This window comes from Neopsephotus bourkii, unplaced genomic scaffold (assembly GCF_033783945.1).
Source record: "Neopsephotus bourkii isolate Nb327-2 ecotype Australia unplaced genomic scaffold, CSIRO-AGI_Nbou_v1 NB_962, whole genome shotgun sequence".
Lineage (NCBI taxonomy): Eukaryota > Metazoa > Chordata > Aves > Psittaciformes > Psittacidae > Neopsephotus > Neopsephotus bourkii.
The window spans coordinates 3,462,042-3,482,461 of NW_026901456.1; the positions used below are offsets into that span (position 1 = coordinate 3,462,042).

Below are 20,420 nucleotides of genomic sequence, written 5' to 3' on the forward strand. Positions count from 1 at the left end.
CAGGGAGGTTGTGAATGCTCCACCCCTGCTGGTGTTCAAGGCCAGGTTGGACAGAGCCTTGGGTGACATGGTTTAGTGTGAGGTGTCCCTGCCCATGGTAGGGGGGTTGGAACTAGATGATTGTAAGGTCCTTTCCAACCCTAACTATTCTATGAGTCTACGATTCTACGATTCTATTAGAAGATTCTATTTTCCACTATTAGAAGAAAATCAAAGTTGGAGATGATGGCCGATGGTTCAAACCTGGACAACAGTCAGAGAAAGAGCGCAAGAAATACTCATTACAAGCCTTCTTCCCAGAGAGGCAGTACAGAGTGAAAACATGATTTCCAGTGCAAAGCCAGTTACAGACTGGTTAGGGTTGCTTTTGTTCACTCCAAAACCCCACCAAGAACAATTTTTCTCTCTGATATACTGAAATGGAGTCAGCCAGTGCACATATAATTTCCTTTCTCACCTTCCCAAAGGAATAAAGCGTTCCAAGTTGCACTGCAACAGCCCCTTCACAGATGAGTTTATTGAAACAATTTTTTAAAAGCAGGTTATTTCTGAATGTACTCCATCAGTCCCAACAGTTCAGAAAAACAATTGTTCAGTGTCAAAATGAAGTCTTCATGTTACAGATTGTACATTAATATACTCATTTATACCACATGACATGAGTTTAAAATACGATGATTTCTTATGTTATTCAGTATGCCAATTTATTGCTACAGTTCCCTGAAAGAGTAGGGCACACCTGGAAATAGCTCTTAATCCAAGGCTATTACAGCTATTCCCATGCCTTGGACCCCAACAGTGTTCGATATAAATCACCACATTTTAAAAGTGTTTTCTTTTTAATTTACATTTGAATTAAATGCCCCCTTTTTTTTTTTAAAGACTATTCATAGATGGTATTTGGTGGGAAGTGTACCATTAGATTATTTACTATAAATATTTCAAATCATGGGTTATAAAATTTTCATCACCTTCATTTTGCTTGGTATCTTTAGCCACACTGATCAGAAAAAAAATCAGGTTCCATGTATGAAGTTACAAAAACCAACCAAACCCCCCAAAACAAACACCCTCCATCCCATAAAACCCAACCCCCAAAACCCAAAAGAAAAAAAATGTGAATTTAACCAACTTGCAGAAGAAACAAGTGTCCAGAGTTCATGGGTAAACTATTACTCCTAAAAAATGAAAAACGAGGCTTAGAAAGTGCTGTCATATATACTTGTGCAATAATCACAAGTATAATATAACAATCTCTTTGTATGCCTCTAGTAAAAAATAATTAAGCTATGATTGGGATTTCTTTCCTGTTTTGGTTCCAAGAACACTCTTATGTGTTCCATAGTCTGAATGCGAATGATTTTTCGGCTATTCCAATTTGAGTGCTGCACAGCTGCTTTTTAAAGGTCAGGTTCCATCTGAAAGTGTCTCTACTATTTAGTTCAAATGATTTTCACATATTGGAATGTTTTGCCAGCCCTTTTGACCAATAACATGATCACTTTATTGTCAAAATAAGTAATTTTGAGCAAATGAAAAGCTTATTCCAACAGTACAAGATCTCTATATCCAGTGTGAAAGCAATGTGGTGGTATTAATATATGCATACATTGTATTACACATAATATATTATACACATTCCAGTTAACCATGGAACAATTACCAAGAGCAGATGACTACTAATCATGGGTACAAAGTATTTTTGTAAGCAAGATTTTGAGACACTTTAAGGAAAAATCTGATTTCTGGAAAGATGACAATCTTGGGATTCCATTTTTGTTTTCAAAGAAGTAAATTTTTTTTATTTTTTTTTAAGGATGCCGTATATAAGAATGCACTTTGTATTAAAACAAAGATCAATACTTTACAGTTTAAGAAACTTTACATATGTACATAAATTACACATCAGGAATGGTTTTAAAGCTCAAAATGAGTTGTCAGAAAAGTCTATTTTCCTTCTATTAAAATCTTTAACTCTTTTATGTTGTGATCATTTGCAACTGTCACAGCATGATCCAGTGCTCGGATACTTGCTAGAAGCTTTATGATCTGCTTTATGTGCTCCCTAAAAAAGGGGAAGGAGACATCAATACAGGAATGGAACGATCATGTACAAGTAGTAGTATTTCAGCAGAAGACTACATTATGAATCCATATAGCAAATCAGTTTCAGATAATTTCCCATCATCCTCTGCCCCGCTTGCTTAGTCTGATAAAATCAGTTGGGTATCAGCTTTGTACTGAGATTGGAAAATGTATTTTGGGAGCAGGAATTAATCATACAATATGGTTTGATATGAGGTGCAGTACCATCTCAAGAGAAAGCCTTCGATTACTTGTGGTACTGTGCAGTGAGTCACAGCTCCCTTGATAAATGTTTCAGCCAAAAAAGAAAATAAAATCAAGGCAGCAAGTATGCTTTAATGCATGTCTTAAAAAGGCTGCACTACAATTCAGGTCAATCTAGGAAGCTTAAGAGTGAACTAACTGTCAGGAGGACCGTACTTCTTCAGCTGTCGAGAACAATTTTGGTGCCTTGCTTTGAGGGTGGACATGAAATTTAGACTGGTCTCAGTAAAAACAACAGAAGTAAATTAATCATTAAAATGAACTTAGCTGATCTGTGAGAAAGCATCCATGTTTGGAAAACATAGGTAACGATACATTTCCCTATTGGCAGAAATGAATGCCTTTGTAGTTCAAACAACTGTACTAGGCTTTATAAAAAAAGATAAGGCATTCTTCACTTATAAAAAGTAGTATTTCTGCTGCAGACTTATTTCATCTGCTTAATGGAGCAATGGCAATAGATTTGTTAAATGCCAGGAAAAAAGTAGGAGGACATAAGACAGAAATGATATTAGAATTCACTAGGAAAAAAAATGTTAATTGGATGTTTCTCTTTCAATGCAGAAGTTTTACCAAGTTATCATTCCAGCTGGTAAAGCAAGCTCTTTCAAATTTAGGAACAGTCTAATAAAAAAAGAGGAAGTTTTAATCTCTACCGGATTCTCTCTCAACTCCTTCATTTCAGTTCCAGTATCATACTAGGCAGGGCATTTTGATTTTAGAAATGAAGAAGTATTGAGTCCTTTTGGAATCTGAATAGTGGGGAAAATTAAATTGCTATGTGACACTACTGTAGTACTTTGGACACAAAAGTTCTGAGGCATAACCTGAGAGCAGATAAAAAGCAACTCAGTGTGGCACAAAGCTCAGTGTTCTCTGAAAACGAGATGATTCATATGCCACAGCCAAAAGTGGCTCTGAAAAGTGTCTAATAACCAACATGGCAACTGGAAAAAAACCCTGACACCAGAAAAAAGAACAACCCAACCCTCTTAACCAAGATTTCTCTGCTATGGTTTAAGGGGAATTTCTCTGATTCAGTGCTATGCATAAGATCAAAAAGTGAAAAGGATCTAATCCCCTGGAGAGGCTCAATAATTGAAGAGTAATTCAACAATGGCTCAAGCAAGTTCAACTATCAAGAATGATTAATGCAGGTAGCAAGGGGGTTTGTCTTTCCAAGTTTCAGGTTTGCTGGAACAATAGAACTACTGGCCTTGAAACCTCTGCTTCCCATGCCACAGCACAGGAATAAACAATCTTCCAGTCTTGTCATAGTCCTGCATACCAGTGTAATAACTTGTTTTTTAAGTCTGAGTGTAGAACGCTACACTCATAGCATTTCATGTTACTTGGCCAGCAGGAACATTTATGGATCTAATCTGAACTTTTAATTATACTGGTTTTCAGATGCCAGTAAAACGACCCTTCGATGTAAGGGAAAACAGGTTCATCCAGCTGGTAAATAAAGTCAGGATTTTGTACTGTATACAAAAGCAGAGTTTGTAATTTAGAAGCCGTTATGCAGGAATTGGCAACAGGCTCACAAGGTGGAGCAACCCAAAACCAGTAGCTACAAAATTTGCCAGAATCAGTGACACTAAACAGCAGTGCAAAACATGCTATGGATGTTTCAAGATTCCAGCAGCTGCAGTTTTACACCTTAAAAATCTCCCCATCTACCACACCATAATGTTTCTTAGATTTGAATTCAAAGCAGTTTCAAAAGACATGCAGCACTATCAAGATCTTTACCCAAGTTTGAGTGCATCAGCAAAATAACACAAAGCACAAGAATTTCAACTGCATTAACTCAAAGGAAGTTACCTCGCATTTCTTTTTTCCACATCAGAACAACCAATACTGTTTCTATAAATTGTATCAGCCAGATGAACAAGGTATCTACAGAAGTTTTCTAGCTGAGAAATAGTTTTGTCTCCTTTTAGATTAGTGAACCACTGTTTAGGAAAGCAGGCAATTACCTAGACATAACAGGAAAAAGAACATTAAACACAATATAACAGAACCTTAAAAGCAATCTAACATGATTTCTGAAGCCTGCCAGGTAACACTGCAGTGACAAGGCCCAACTGAGTGAAACACTGAGAAGCCCACCAAAAAGATCCAAAATTCAAGCAATAAACCACTGAAAAGGATGCTATACCTGAACTATCTACAAGTATGAAGCAGAGAAAGTTCCTTCTTTTGTGTATTAAAAAAAGAAAATTAAAAAAAAATTCTATTTTTCACTGACATTTCAACTTTGGAATGTGAAAGCCAAGACTTCATAGGGAACCTAAAGTTTTAACTACATTTTTCCTTCAGTTGAAATGTGAATTACAAGTCATTTTAAACACTGTTTGATTTTACTTACACTTTGAGCTTTCTTAATGCTGTCCTCTCCATACTCAGAGTTTTGAAAAGCCATTAGTATATATCGGTTTAGCAGACCATCTATTGACAGCTCCTGAAGAGTTTTGTTTGAAAGGATTCCATACCACTGGAGAAAGTTTCCTAATAGCTGAAAATACAACACAGGGAAAATAAGTATTTACAAATGTACTGAAACGTTGATCACAACAGTCTAGAGCTTTTTCAAATGCAACAGCATGGCTAAGGTAAGCAGTGGAAATATGCCTTCGCTTAGCTTCAAAACTATTCAGAATCCATAAAGTACCAGCCTAGAGTGTTGTGAATTCTCATACAATCACCACCACAATCTCAACTTTGTTCATGTTTTGCACAATAAATCATAAAATAAAGATTACAGTTTTAAGCCATCTTTTTCTCAAAACCTGGCGTCGATGGCAAGTCAAGTGATGCCAGGAGTATAGAGCTGAGGCACATCATCAGGAAATGGTAAATAAGCGCTTGCTTCCCAGCTTCTATGTCTGCTCATCTTTGATACTGTAACTGATTTGCTAGTGCAAGACAGCTGTATTTTTAATGCTTCCCTAAAGTAGAAGTATCTGTGCTGTTATCACCATTTTAACTTGCCCCGGCTCTAATAGATATTGCCAGAGGCAGACAATTTCATCCTTAAAAGACACACAAGCCCTAAACAAGCAATCTGTTTTAACAACAGCATTTTAATAAATGAACCTTGTATATTTTTTGTTCTAAGCAGCATTTATGAAGTTGACTTATATTTCTAAGTGTAAGAATTCAGTGCCAAATATTTTAAGTAAATGAAGTGACTGGAAGCTTATTAGGAGTACAGTCTCCCTCACTGCTGCAATTTGAATAGAAAATTCCAGATAAGACTTCTGTTTGCATGATCATGGAGATCAGCAGCTCAATCACCATGAGTCTCTGCCCCTGGCATGGGGGTTGGAAATAGACGATCTTTAAGGGTCCCTTCCAACCCAAACTATTCTGTGATTCTATGACTCGTACTTTCCTGTGTAGTTGGGAGTTAATTTTCTTCACAGGCTTTTACTGGAAATAAGCTACAGCAGTCACAGATTCTTACAGACCTTTGCAAACTCTCTATTGCATGTTCCACACACAGAAACTTCTTCTTTCTCACTCTTTATTGTTTCAATTAAACTCAAGATTACAAATGCTCTTAAACTTTACAAATAGCAGTGAGCTTTTGAAAACAAGCCAAGTTATTTTCATGGAGATTCTCAGACTATATGTTAAAAAAACCCAAACCAAACCAAGCTCTCTCGTTCCAACATAAGTGAAACAAAAGCAGCATATTTTATTCTGACACCGACATTAATCCCAATGACATTAAAAAAAATACAGGTTGAGTATGCTAAATAAACCCACAACATACAAGTTAAAATGATGGCACTTTCACTGGCAACCTTCTGAAGAGGGCACAGTGCATTATCAAAGACTAAGAACCCTAATTTAGAGTTCTTTCAAATGTAGTTAAAGCAATTTGCATCTATCATTTTCCACAGATTTGAAGAGGATTTCATTGCTACACTGTCTAGATCAAAGATTTACCAGATGTATTTACTGACTTACCTTAACAGACGACCAAAACTGACGTTGGAAAAACAAATATGGACCAGAGTTCTTGTTTTCTAAGATGCTGGAAAGTAAGAGATTTCTTTAATGAATGACCAAGATCACCTCTGTCTGGAGTTTGCCTGGCTTCCTCCTACCCACACACAGTTCATCTCTGTAAATATTCCCTTCCATCCTGTTTGTCTTTGCTAAATCCTCACGGTATGATAATGAAATATCTCCTGTATCCAGCCAGTGAACCATACTGGGAAAAAAACCCCTGTTAACTATGGACAGAAGACACCAGCTTGCAAATAAAGGTCTAACACCATAGTTGAAAGCAAACTTACTTTTTTGGATATAAAGGCATGAATACATCATCATCTAGTGTTCTCCTCATTCTTAGCAACAATGCCTTTAAAAGCACCTGAAACAGATAATTTCATTTTTTAAAGTGTCCAATGCACTGCTTAGTAGTTAACCACTTAAACTGATTTTCAAAGCAACAAAGAACATTTATGACCCTAACAGTAGAAGGTATTCATACTTAGGCACATTATATATAGGAAATCTTAGAGAAACCTGTAGTAATTAACAGAGGCAATTTGACAGAGGCAATTTTGAAATTTGGTGCTTTCAATAAAAACTGAAGGCAATGGAGCTTCTTTAGAGTTAAGCCTGATCACACAGCTTCTGCAAAGTCAGCAATTCATACACTGCATCAGCTATGGCACCTGAAGTCATGACATCAATTCCTGCATTTACAGAAGGTAGGTAAAGCAATCAAATTTCCAAGCAATACATTTGAAAAGGTTACAAAGATTTAAAAAGAGAGAAAAGCCTGACCATTTGTAGCTGGCCCTAAAACCAAAACTACAGATCAACAACTCTTAGTACATTTGATACCTCTTTATATCTAGCATCTATTTTGGGGAGACTTCACCAAGTTCCTCCTCCTAATTTATCACCACTTGACTCTCCATGACAAGGCTGCAGATCATTAAATAATTACAAAAGTCTTTCTTGCTCCTCACAAAGCATGCTGTGTTCTCCAATATAGTGTAGAAAGAATATATCCAAATTTCTTAACTTATGCAAGATACTTAAATAAAAAACAACTTACTTGTGTATTTTTGTTTTCTGCATTCACCACTGAAGGATATCCATCTACTAGCTTCTGTACAATTGCTACCATTCTGGACGTTTGTGTTGTAGAAAAAGGATCCCATATATTTTCAGAAATCACTGTAAGAGATTAAAGAATTACTCCTCTTTGCAAATGCTCAAATACAACTACTAACAACAGCCAGGCAATCATTTACAGAACAGTAAGACCCAAAAGCACAAACATCAGCTTCCACACACCCCCCATTTCTCCCCCTTTTCTTTCCAAGACTTTACCTGTTAATTTAGGAAGAACAACTCTCTCTACAATGGTAGGCAAGAGTGAAATATCAGCATCATCTTTCACTTGTTCCTGTTCTTCACAGCCATAAAACAGCAATGATTCAAACCACAACATAGTCTCAAAATCTCGACACTTGCCCTAGTGAATAAAGAACTGAGGTTGGATTTCTAAATAGAGATCTGCAGTCAACACATTAAAGAGAATAAAAGTAAAAGTAGTATATCTTCAAGTATGATACACTCACAAAACAGAACAAAGAACACTTCAGGAGGTATGCTAAGCAGGCAGGGCAAGCAGCAAGTGAGCACAACTCAAACCTAGTCCTTTTTGTTTACATGTCAGATACTCATCTGCAGTGGAAATTAAACAAAAATAGTGCTTCAAGTCCAAACAGCCTCTTAACCTGGCTCAAGGGCAGGCAAATTACTTCACATGCTTTGGCTCCTCTACTTCTGAAGCAATGACACTGCTTCCTTAAGAAACACAGGTCAACCTGATTCCTGAGAAGTGAAGAAAATATACTGCCTAGAACACGCATTTAGGAGAAGCACACATCAAAGGTGTGATTTACTTTGCTCTGCAGAAGTGTGAAAGAACCACTGTATAGATAGAAGATGCTTGCAGAGGACCTTACCTCCAAAGGAGTCCAGATAAGCAGCTGAAGTCTGATTAAAGGGTTAAACAGCTTTGGTAAACAGAGGCCAATGTAAGCATCTTTGTAAGAAGCAAAGTACTTTGAGCGCCAAGCTTCAAACTGTGACTTAATGCAATCAATGGAGTAAAAGCTTTCCAAAACATCTTCGAAAACTTTGCTGGATTCTTTCAATATACGATCTGGTGGGGGTGAAACACAGTAAGAAGTTAATCACCTATTCCCTGTATTACCTCTTTCATGAGGGACCTTGATGCTCACTGGCATAAGCAAACTCCTATAAACAAACAAAAACCCCATCATGTTTAAAAGTTCTGTTACTTCTGCCTCAGGTATACAAAGTAACAAAAACATGAGCACATGATTAGTCTCTGATGTACTATTTTATCACAGGTCTTGCTTTTAAGCATTTCATACAATCAGTGTGTACTGGGCTGTATTCAAGTCTTGATCTAACTTCAAAGCTGGTCTTGTTCTGCATGGGAGTTTGGAACAGCTGACTTCCAGGTCCCTTCCAACCCAAATTATGCTATGACTTTGTGCATCTAAGTGCAAGTACAGGAGGGCAACTCAGATAAGCTAACTGAATCAGCACATCAGACTGAGAGGGCACTGGCAGACACCAAACTAAACTGCTGAACATAATATGGCTGTTAGCACTGAGCAACTATAACAATCTCTTAGCATCTTCCTTCTGTTGTTTTGTATTTACAGTACCAGTATTCTATGCAGTCCAAAACATTTTCTCCATATATTACTTTCCCTTCACCTTTTCCACTTCCTAGGGTTAGCTTCATTTTCATCAGTCATTTTTGCTGCAGCCAGTTTTAAATGTTCAGTTATAGTAGTAACGTGTACACGACTAATGTAACTAGTACACTTAGAAAGTAGAGACAGGCCTGAGGGACCCACAAGATTATGTCATATAAACACATTTTTCACACTGGAATCAAGAAGAGATGCTACAAATGAAGTTAGCAGGCACAAAGAGCATCCCTCTGTTCCATATAGTTTACTGCTCATTCTCAACTAACATGAGAACTACAAATGATTAAAAATAAACAATCTTTAGAAATACTATGCTTACTTAGAAACCAATGAAACTCCTACAAAAGGCTTTAGTACACATAAAAGTGCCAAGCTACAAAGAGCAATTCAGCCATGCCGAATTTTTAATCTAGATCATTTAACTTGACAAACTTAATTATAGCACCTAACAACCCTGAACAGTTGCTCAGTTTATCAAAGAGCTCTCCCTGCACCCACAGTTTTGATAACTCAGCCAGGAACTAAAGGTGTGGAAACTGTTTGCGCTTCTGAAGTGCAAAGTTTGCATTTCTGAAGGATCCCACTGTTAGACAGTTCATTTAATTGCTTTTTTAATCTGTTCACACTTCGGATCTCCACAGCCTCCTACAGCAATGACTCTGGCATTTTTATTACACTCTGTGGGAAGTGACTTGTTTACTTTAAACCAATCCTACCAATTCATTTCATGCCCCCTAGCTCTCATACTGTGAAAAGTCAACATTGTTCTCCTAGCTGAAGACTGTAAAACTGTTTAATCCTCCCTCATACACAACATAAGCAATTCTTTATGTGTGATCCTTGCTGTTCCCCTTCTCCACATTTCTTCTAAACTGATTAAATTGTCTTTAATCAGAGAGAATTATAATTGTACTAAGGTTCAAAATAAGAAGAGAATGGGATTACTATAGTGATGCTCCACTTTCTTCACTACTGGTTTCACAGCAGCCACTGGAATAGTATTTTAACTGCTGCTGTAAAAGATAAAAAAAGGTTTCTAAAGGTTTCTAAAGCACTGAGGTTTTCAGAATTTCACATGTGAAACAAGCAGAGGTTTGAAGAATGACAAACCATGTTACAAATTAGAAGTATCCACCTGAAGGTACAAAATCTTACTGCTTGCTAGAAAAAGAACGTTTCAATTAAAGAGAATCTCAGTAAGGATAGGGTACTTTGTTAGCTGCAAGCTGCACAACAGCCTGGTGAAAAAAAGACTGGTTTTGTCACATTGATGATCCAGCAAGGAACAGTTCCTAAAATTTCTCCAAAATATGGTGAAATATATGGGCAGGGATGCATTTGGATCAATTCTTCTTTTTTCTGCCTTTTTTTCTGAATTTTGTTACATAAAGCTTCAGTAGCTTTTCTAACCTCGCTCCATGTTGAAGTTTGTAATATCTGTCGAAGTTTCCTCATCATCACTGGAAAGGCCTTCAAGGTGATCTGCCATCTTCCCAGGTTGCTCTCTTGCTTGTCTACGACGAGCTCTGAAAAAGATCAGCAACATAAACCAGTTATTACTGGCTTTCTTTTTACCCCCATGCAATGTACAGATCCACCTAAGCTTGTCATAGCTTTCAATGCAAGGAAATCCAGGCTAAACCCCCCTCCACTTTCACTACATTACCACATCTATGTTGCTGCCTCAAACAATGGAAGAAAAACAGCAGAGACCAGATAGATACGGAATGGGTCTATTATGTGCTCTTTTAGTGATTTTATATCAGTATCATGTGACAGAGCCTTGTTTTGTATACTTGCATGGTAAGCAGGAATATGTAAGAAAACCCCTGCCCAGCTTAAGTGTTTTTTTCCCTTTGCAGGAAAGGAGCAAACATTGCTGCTTACATTAGTAAGTGACATAGGACAACTGTATTCTGCAAGCAAGCAAAGACTCCTAACGGATAAGAAATCTCAGTACTCTACCTTCTAGCCTCTCTTTCTGCAGTTCGACGCTTTACTTGTTCTTGATAGATCACTCTGTCTCGTCCAAATGATTCAAGATTTGGTGCCATCAGTGCTTTATCTGTAAAATTAGATGGATGAATATTAAAATGCTTATCTAAGATTATATAAATGTGTTGCAGGCAGTTTCATAAGAGCCTTTTACCTACTTTAAACTAAGAGTAATTTGAAGCAGAAAGGTTGAAGTTTAAAAAAAAAAAGATGCACCCAGAAGCCTGAATTCACAAGTATAGAGGTTAAAAGAGGAAGTAGTGGGGTTTGGAAAAATCTCCATTTAAACATCAAATAGTTTTCACCATACCTCATTCTTGTCCCTCTCACAACAGTGCCCAACGATAGAAAAGTCAACATTTAAAAGAAATTGCTTAAATTGAAAGTTCCACAACAAAAGGCGCACAAACATGCTCACCATGTATCTTTTGAAAAGAAAATGAACAAAAACACAGCCAGAAAGGAGTCACCAGAGCAGGAATATATGATATTTGGGAGTTCTATTCATTGTGGTTTTGCTTTAGACTGCCTAAAGCTTTAAACACACCAAAAGCTACACGAAAATAAACAATCTTCCCTCTTCTAAGATGCATTATAGACGTTCCTGATCATAGAAAACACCACCACTAACCAATGAAGCTGATCATCAACCAGCAGCCAGACACAAAAGTATTTCCAGTTCATCCTTTTCAGGTAAATTTTAGAAGTGGGTTGAGTGCTAGCCAGTGCTCAAGCCCACCCCCTACAATATAAACATCAAGATTTAAACAAATGCCTATCCAAACTTCAGAGCAGCAAATTTAATGTTTTAACTAAAACTATTTACAAATCCATCATTAAAAATATTAACAATAATCTAAGTAATTATTCCAAATCCATACTGGAACTACTGAGAGCCTAACATACTGATGAAGCCATCAGTTGTTCAATTCTTAAAATGTTATTCCAAGCTCAGCTGCTTGTCTTTACAGAGAAATAAAGCAAAAGTTGACAGACAAACTTAAATCCACTTCTAGCCCTTTAGTGTTCTGACACTGCATGAAGAAAAGCAGATTGCCTATGTCTGTACATGCACCATATCAATTTCTGGCATCAATTCCTAGTTTCTGTGGTAATTTCAGAGACAGAACTGAACTATTTCTAGACACAGTGAAATTTATTCTCAAGACTCAAAGATAGTAAATGAAATCTCTCTTTAAAACCCAGCCTTGACAATGACAACTATTTCTACCTCATACTTAAATTCCAGTCCAAAATAATCCATTCCAGGCTTCTTTTAGGAAACGTGTTTCTAGTACATTAGGTTTCTAATTTTTAAAACAGCATTTTCATAGTAAAACTGCAAGGCCTACATGTGATGCCTGCGACTGCAAATAAAGTCCTAAAGGGAACATGTATGCTAACCACTCTGTAAAGGGATGAGCAGCGCTGATGCCTTAGAAGTTTATCACCCTTAGTAAGTTCTAGCTAATGGTATTATCAAAATTTCATCTGTGGACACAGTGTGAAAGAATAGAAAGTGGCTTTTATTATAGGATTTTACGTCAGCAATAGGACATACAAGAAAACCATTTTTAAAAACAGAAAGCTCTCCAAAGCAGAAAGATGACTACCATTAATATGATATTTACCCATCATGTAACATGCTGAATAAAACCTCCTCCAAGGAATGTGTATTTCCATCCAAGTTAACATTTATACTTTCGTAGTTTCACATACTGAAGAGCAATCACCATCAGAAAACTCCTCATTGAGTATCCCCCATCCACACAGTCACAGTAAGAAGGTATTTTAACTGACTAATCTTGAATTGTAGGGCCATTTTGTACTAATCTGATTTTTAACAATGGAACCAGTCTCTTCCAGTTCGTTAGTTTTACCAATTAAGTGTCTGAAATGAAATACTTCTGCTGCCTACAAATAGAGCATTAGACAGAAATCAGCTCTAGCCCAGTGCTTCATTTGTACAGAGTTAACTGTAAGTGTTACAGGAAATTTATAGATGAGGTTATGAGAAAAAAGAAGTCCTGACAAAACAGGAAAATCAGGAGTCACATGCTACCACTACTACCACTGCCACCATGCATACATTTACAGTGCTAGGAAAGAGAAAATCCAGTTAGGAGCAAAAGAAAGGAGAGGTGAAGTCAGAGTTACAAGTGGCTTTGAGTTTAAAACAAAACAGATTAGAGAACTTTTATCTAAACTTGCTTCTACCCATGTCAAGAGTAAGGATAAACATTAAGGCAGTCATACTTTAAACATTTACATTTAAATTAAGCCATACTAAGTAAACAAGGTTGTTTAATGAATAATAAAAACCTTCAAGATGGACTGACTTGAATGGCTTGAAAACTCCGAAGATTCATCTTTAATATCATCTTGTCGTCTTTGGACAAGGCGGGAAGCTCGCTGTTTGTACAGCTGGTGCATTGCGGACTCAAGTTCGTTAATCAGAGGCACCTGTAAAAATACAACACACTACGTAATATCAAGTTCTTCAGGTGCTTAATTTCTGGGGTACCATACTATTCCGAAGCATAATGCTGTCCCTGTACTTCTAGCAGCGCAAACTGTTTCCATTTACCCACTGGTATCATTTGGACCAGTAAATATTTCAATGTGACGAAAAAGCATGCATTTAATGTCGACAGCTTTCAACCGTAGAAATAGCATTCTCAAAGGAACTCCTGTTGACTGAGTGAGCCTACACAGCAAGACAACCATTTTAAAGAGTTGAAATGTTACTTGAAGTACCCTAGTCTTCTCTATCAAGCATATTACATACTATGTGATGGTGCTTACAACTCTCAGACCTCTGTTTCTTCTCTACCTTTAAGCAAGAATGTTGCCCAGTATTCTGTGCTTTAATGAGAAAATAACCTGACTGTGTAGAGTAAAAAAACCCCACAAACCAACATGAATCTATTCTCCTGAAGCCAGCAGCTTTTGTTTTGCTATAACTCCTATTAGCTTATGCTGAAATACTATCACTGAAATGCAATAAACTGCTGCGTAAGCATGTTATCCCAACAGGTAAATTGAAATCAGTAGAATCATTTAAATCGTACAATTCGTGTGAGTTATGCATTAAGTATAACCTTTGAGTGATACAGACTGAGTCAGACCAGACCTGCTGCTTTGCCTTTGTCCCCCCTGCCAAGTGGACTAAACTTCAGTAGCAACTATAACAAAAATAGATGATGTTGTAACATCTGGAAATCTCCCGACATTAAATATGTCAGATTCACTGCATACTTTTGCAAAAATTAATTTCCTGGGCCAAGGGAAAATTAGATTATTATAAATATTCAGATGCAAAAGAGAACTTTTCACAATCTCTTTATTTGGAGAGGCTTCTCCTTTCGGTATGAACACTGAAGTCCTTACCTCCGAGACATATGCTTTAGTCCACAGTCTTAGAGCCTTTTAGCTCAAATATTTCATTGCTGCCTACCAGCCAGAATTAAGGTGGGTTTTTTTTCAAAACAAAAGATAAAAATCAGAAATTGTTTTCTGATGTAATTTAGAATGTGACTCAGCAGCTACTGAAGAAACTCCTCCAGTAAAATGTAAGATTGTGAGATCAGAGCTACAGGGCCAGTTCAGCCATCTGCGAATGACACACGCATCAGAAGAGATATCAAAAGGATGAAGTATTAGTGCTCTGTGGTAAAAACTGGCTTACGGGGATTAAAATAAAAGCAACTGCTCACCAACCCAAACTACACACATCTTTTGGAGAAAATAGAGAGAAATTGGAAGTCACAATATCCCAGCATAGGAATTTGGCATTTGGTATTTAAGACAATTTTGAAAACAGAAATATTAAAAACCCCAAAACAACTAGTTTCACTGCAGTTTACCACAAAACCTACAGATTCTTCTCTTACAAGTGTACAAGGAATTTTAACATTGACAAATTCAGTGAAATTTTCAAAGCATCCCTAGAAGTTTTTCTATAATTGCCTCAGGATTAAAAAAAAAAGCTATGTATTCAGATATATAAATCAACTCGAAACACTTCCTATTTAAAACACAAGACACTTAGAAGCTGTTACTCTCTATAATCAATACTGTGGTTGATGAATAACTGATAATTTTACTGACTCCTATAAAGCTACAGCTGTCATTTATTGTTTTATTTAGTCAATACCTTAAATTCAGGGGTTTGGGTTCTTTTTTCTTTACTTTCACTGTAAACAGTGTTAAGAGGAAAAGTTGAAACCTCTCTGAATGTTTAGACATCAAGCATAATTTCAACCTACAGTCCCCCCTCTCTTGACACACAGTGTGTTTTGTTAATCTGCTTCTGCAGGTAAAATAACTGTTCATCTAACTGTGCTGTCAAAGACATGCTCAGAACAATCTATCTTTCTGTATCCCTTGCATATTCCTACATTCAAAAGGTAGAGACACTGTTTTACCACTTTCTAGCCTTCTCAGAAAGTGTAATTTTGACAGTAATTACTTCTGAAGGAACTCGTGCAAGCAGCTCCCACTCCACTGGCCTTTATCATTTATTAGAGAGGAAAAAATCATAGAGGATTTGACATTTCTATTGCTAGTTTCTAAAATCTGCATAATAGATGCCTCATTATACTCTCTGCTGCACCTTACCAGTGAACAAAGTGTTTCTAGCATTCAGATTCTCTTCAAAACAGAAAACATGGGTTTGCTTGGCTGGGGGTCATGAAGGGTTGAGAATGCTGAACAGGTGCAGAAATAAGATGGGTAGGGGGAACAAAGTCTGATTTATAATGATGGTTTTGGTTCTCCAGAACAAAGCCATTAGACATACAAGAAAACTCTAGGGGAACAGACTCTTTTGGAGTGGACAAATATATTGTGAACCCATTAGTACTTCTTCAGCAAACCACTCTGTCATTCATATCAGCACCAATGTGAATTTCTCTAATAATTTGTCTAAAATTAAGAGAAAGCATCAAAGCATCACATTTGAAAGGATAGGGAAGGACCTAGTTCTATGCATATTTAGGGTATGTGTTCATATATGTGCATATGTACACACACATATACACACAGTGTTATTACACACATGGATAAACATTTTATATACTTATGTATATTACAACTACGTACATTATAAATTATAAACATACATACTTTAAGTATTTAGTCAGGGCCACAGGTTATACAAAAAAGCTGAAGGTAATTTATTTCTACAATGGAAGAATTTACTGTCCTACTGCACTTCATTATTTCATTTAAATAAAACCTGATACTGATTTTACTACTCTACCCCCTCCCTCTGCCTCCTTTTTACAAAACCCTGCCGTATCCTGGGAGCTACTAGTATTGAATTTGATAGTACTTCTGTCCTGCTGAAAGCATCAAATTCTAAAACAGATTATCTGGCCAAAGAACTGAGGGATATATAGGACATCACAATAAATGAAATGCTCCTGTTAAACTAACATCGCCTCCTAATTTTGGGACTCATTGTACATACAGGTAGTGCAGCAGCCTCCAACTGAAGACAGCAAAACACTGTGACTGCCCCTAAGAATCATAGAATAGTTAGGGTTGGAAAGGACCTTAAGATCATCTAGCTCCAACCCCCTCGCCATGGGCAGACACATCCCACACTAAACCATGCCACCCAAGGCATTCACAACCTCCCTGGGCAACCCATTCCAGTGCCTCACCACCCTAACAGTAAAGAATTTCTTCCTTATATCCAATCTAAACTCCTCCTGTTAAATTTGAACCCATTACCCCTTGTCCTGTCACAACAGTCCCTAATGAACAGTCCATCCCCAACACCCCTATAGCCCCCTTCAGATACTGGAAGGCTGCTATGAGCTCTCCATGCAGCCTTCTCTTATCAGATGATAAAAAACACGCCTTAAAAGTTCAATGGACTAGCATGGCAAACGAGGTATGGAAAGGGTCGGAAGGGTGAGGAAGGTGTATGGGTGTAGAATCCTTAAAAGATCAACTACCTGGAAAGGCATATTGCAAGAAAACAACTACAACAAGCCTGTTTATTAAATTATCAGCAGTTAATTTGCTATAAAATGGCAGGAATTTATTTATTTACTATACCTAGTATAGCTAGGTAAGTCAGTAACATTTATACAAACTGAACTGAAATTGTTAACACTATTATTTAACAGTAAGTCATCCCACTTTATACAAAATCTGAGATACTAAAAGGCTTGGTTTATACTCAGAATGGTGTCCTCAGGAAAAGACTTGAGCAAGACTACCAAAGAAAACCTCCAGACGTGGCTTATAGTTACTCCAAAAGAGATTTAACAAGGTCTTCAGAAAGCAAATGCTGAATAGAGATGCAGGTTTTTGTCTTCTGAAATACAAATTTATCTCAGAAGACAACAGAAAAAAGTATCTTTAAGAAGGAATTTAGGCATCTGGGCAACCAACACTGAAAAGGCAAGTACCTTTACTACCCTTCAATAGATAATGCCAACACAGATGCAGGACTACTTCTTCAGTGAACAATTATCTATTTTAACCAATAAAGAAGCTGGCTGAATTAACTGGTCCACACTTACTGACACAGCTATTCTTCAGTTTACAGGACTGAAGATGGGACTCTCCCAGTACCAGTAATGCTGGACAATTCCTCTCTAGCCAATCAGCAATCAGAATGCTTTTATATTCTTCTTCCACACCTAATAAGCTAGAGAAGCAACAGCTTTCACTACTCAAGTAATCATGAGAGCTAATATATTAAGAAGACACAATACTTTTGTATTCAAGTCAGAAGAGAATGAATAGCCTAGGTAGTGCTACCTGAACTTTACAGCTCCTGTGTGGAATATATACGTATACATCTATAAAAAAAGTATATATAAGTATATATATACACATATATATATTTTCAGGAGCTCCTGTTACACTTACAAAAAATAATTAAAACATAATAACATAAGAAAGGAAAACCAACCTTTTTAGTTAGACATACACAAAAGTATCACACTACATGAAAGGAGTGTATTTTTAAGCTTGGGTGTCTTCAGACAGCTATACTAGTTTTAAAACTTCTCTCCTTCAGACACGAGAGCAATACCAAATATGTGAAACTGCCTGGCAGGAGGAAGTTTTATAATAACATACAAAATACAAGTCTTTGCTAGTTTCTGGAATGCTTTTATGAACACAATAACAACGCTGCAGTTCGGCCCTTACTTTTGTTAACCTGATATCCAACACAAGTCAAAAATAGCATCTTGAGTAAAGCTGAAATACTGCAATATCCACCAAAATTCTAATGACATATAATCTAAAGCTTGTTTTAGGCAACCTAAAGTTGGCAACCTCTTACACTGTGGAAGATTGGTTCCTGATAACCAGTTTGGCATGATGAAAACTTATCTTTTCAACCCTCAAAGAACCAAACCTTTAGAAGAACATGTTCTCAGGGAACATTTTTCGCAAACAGAAGGAGATGGTGTTGGGCATGTACTAAGAATCCCCTTTTTTTTTTTTTTTTTTGAAAAAAGATGAATGTTTTTTCATCCTTACCTTTTCACTGAAACACTCAAGCAAGTCTTGGACATACCCTCGCATTTCTTGCAAAAACTTATACTGTTCACCAATACCCCCAGAAGACCCTTCTAATCTTTCAATTGTCTTGGTAGAGTCCTCTCGGCTTTGCTGGTGTTTCTCATATTGCTGTCGATTAGCTTTGTGCAATTCTTTCATAGAGTCCAACCTGAAGGGCAACGGATAAATAGCAAATTTACATCCAAAAGTCTGTATTATTTCAGACCATTGAGATATTAAACAGACAGTGCAAGTGCCAAGCCTATATATGGGAAATACTGCAAAGACATATTCCCTAACTTCCATCTGTTGCTTTCTCCCCTGTCTGAATAAACAGTAAGGCTAATGGTTTAAATTAATTTGCCAGACTATGCTGAGTGCCTTGCACTGCCCACTACCACAGCTTTTTACAGGATGGGTAGAATAGTACAAGGCTGGCCCAAAAGTACAAGTGGGAAAGAAGGTTTGGGGTGGTGGTGGTGGGAGAACTACGGCTTACACAAAACAGATTTATTCCCCTACTAACTTGATGCACTGTCAAAGGCTGTAACACTACAAGAGGCATACAAACCAATTTTGAAGACACGTAAAGTGCAAGTTGTTGATTATAAATGATTTCTCACTGCAACTGGGTTGTTCACTCAGTAGGATCTTTTCCGTACCTGACAAGCAGATTAGAGTGTTTAAACTAAAAAGAAAAACCCTGTATACACTATAACTGTCTCCTGAAGGGGAAAAATCTGATTCACAGTTTAAAGGAATACAACTTGACAAGCTAAACACCTCACTGGCCTTTCCATTCTTGACTATAAGCCTGTCCAGTGTCCAGAAGATGCAACTCAGACCTGTCTTCAACAAGATCAATGGCCTCATATTTAAAGCTTCACTTCCATAGAAGCAATCCAAGGAGATTTTCGAACAAAATATCAATGTCATCTTCACTTTGAGCTTTTTTTGTTTGCCTTTTTTTTTTTTTTAATGGATGTGCCAGTCAGTACTTTTCCAGCGATGAAACTCTGTGTTTGCTCACCGAGACTAAAAGACACCCGAGGAACAGAAAGCTAGGGGACAAGTCTTTTAAGTCTAAAAAGATGGTCTGTCCTACCTGTCTTTAAGCTGTTTCTTTACCAAATCAATAGTAACAGGAGTCATCTCATTACTGGGAGTTTTGAAAGGAACTGTATTATCTGTTTTTTGAGACTTGGTTTCCGATGATCCATATGCAGTGTAAGTGTATGGAACGCCATAGGATGAACCATAAGACAGTGTCTGGTAAGTGTTCTGGTAGTACAGATTATTCACTTCAGCAGGCTGACTTGGTTGAACCTAATGAAAGAGAAAATACAATTGTACTCTATTAGATTTTAAAGAAAAGAGAAACTTCTATCTCATGTAAGTTATAAAGCAAGAAATGCAGACAGGTATATTTACAAAATTTAATTATCAAGTGGATTTAAGTGTAGAACTTCCAAAAGAAACAAATTCACTCAGATGCATTTTCTTAAATGGACACATTTAAGTATCTTAATATCATTATCATATGAAATAACAATTTTAACCAGCCTATAAATCCAAGAATAACCAAGTGTTTGGGACTATACTCAACTTTGCTGTGGCTATTTAACAGAATGACACAAGTTCTTAGAATCAGTGTTTTCATTGTGATTTTGCTGAAATGTGGGGTGGTGGGTTTTGCTGTTGTTTTAAAAGACAACTATCCTCTTAAACTGCGTGGCAACTTCACTATGAGTG

The 20,420-nt window shown here is 37.0% G+C and overlaps 1 protein-coding gene across 4 annotated transcripts in view; it reads right to left on the reverse strand.

Moving 5' to 3' along the window:
* Positions 1 to 500: 500 nt before the first annotated feature.
* Positions 501 to 20,420, reverse strand: part of PAXBP1 (PAX3 and PAX7 binding protein 1) — a 30,398-nt gene continuing 10,478 nt past the window's right edge. For all 4 annotated transcript variants that reach the window (XM_061359025.1, XM_061359023.1, XM_061359024.1 and 1 more), the window contains exons 6-18: positions 19,774 to 19,994; positions 18,648 to 18,837; positions 13,475 to 13,598; positions 11,106 to 11,205; positions 10,551 to 10,666; positions 8,355 to 8,554; positions 7,714 to 7,858; positions 7,436 to 7,557; positions 6,663 to 6,739; positions 6,331 to 6,397; positions 4,724 to 4,870; positions 4,177 to 4,331; positions 501 to 2,065 (exon numbers count right to left, since the gene is read on the reverse strand). In XM_061359025.1, coding sequence (XP_061215009.1) covers positions 1,948 to 2,065; positions 4,177 to 4,331; positions 4,724 to 4,870; positions 6,331 to 6,397; positions 6,663 to 6,739; positions 7,436 to 7,557; positions 7,714 to 7,858; positions 8,355 to 8,554; positions 10,551 to 10,666; positions 11,106 to 11,205; positions 13,475 to 13,598; positions 18,648 to 18,837; positions 19,774 to 19,994 — 1,782 coding nt within the window. In that variant the 3' untranslated portion in view covers positions 501 to 1,947. The remainder of the gene's footprint in view (positions 2,066 to 4,176; positions 4,332 to 4,723; positions 4,871 to 6,330; positions 6,398 to 6,662; positions 6,740 to 7,435; positions 7,558 to 7,713; positions 7,859 to 8,354; positions 8,555 to 10,550; positions 10,667 to 11,105; positions 11,206 to 13,474; positions 13,599 to 18,647; positions 18,838 to 19,773; positions 19,995 to 20,420) is intronic.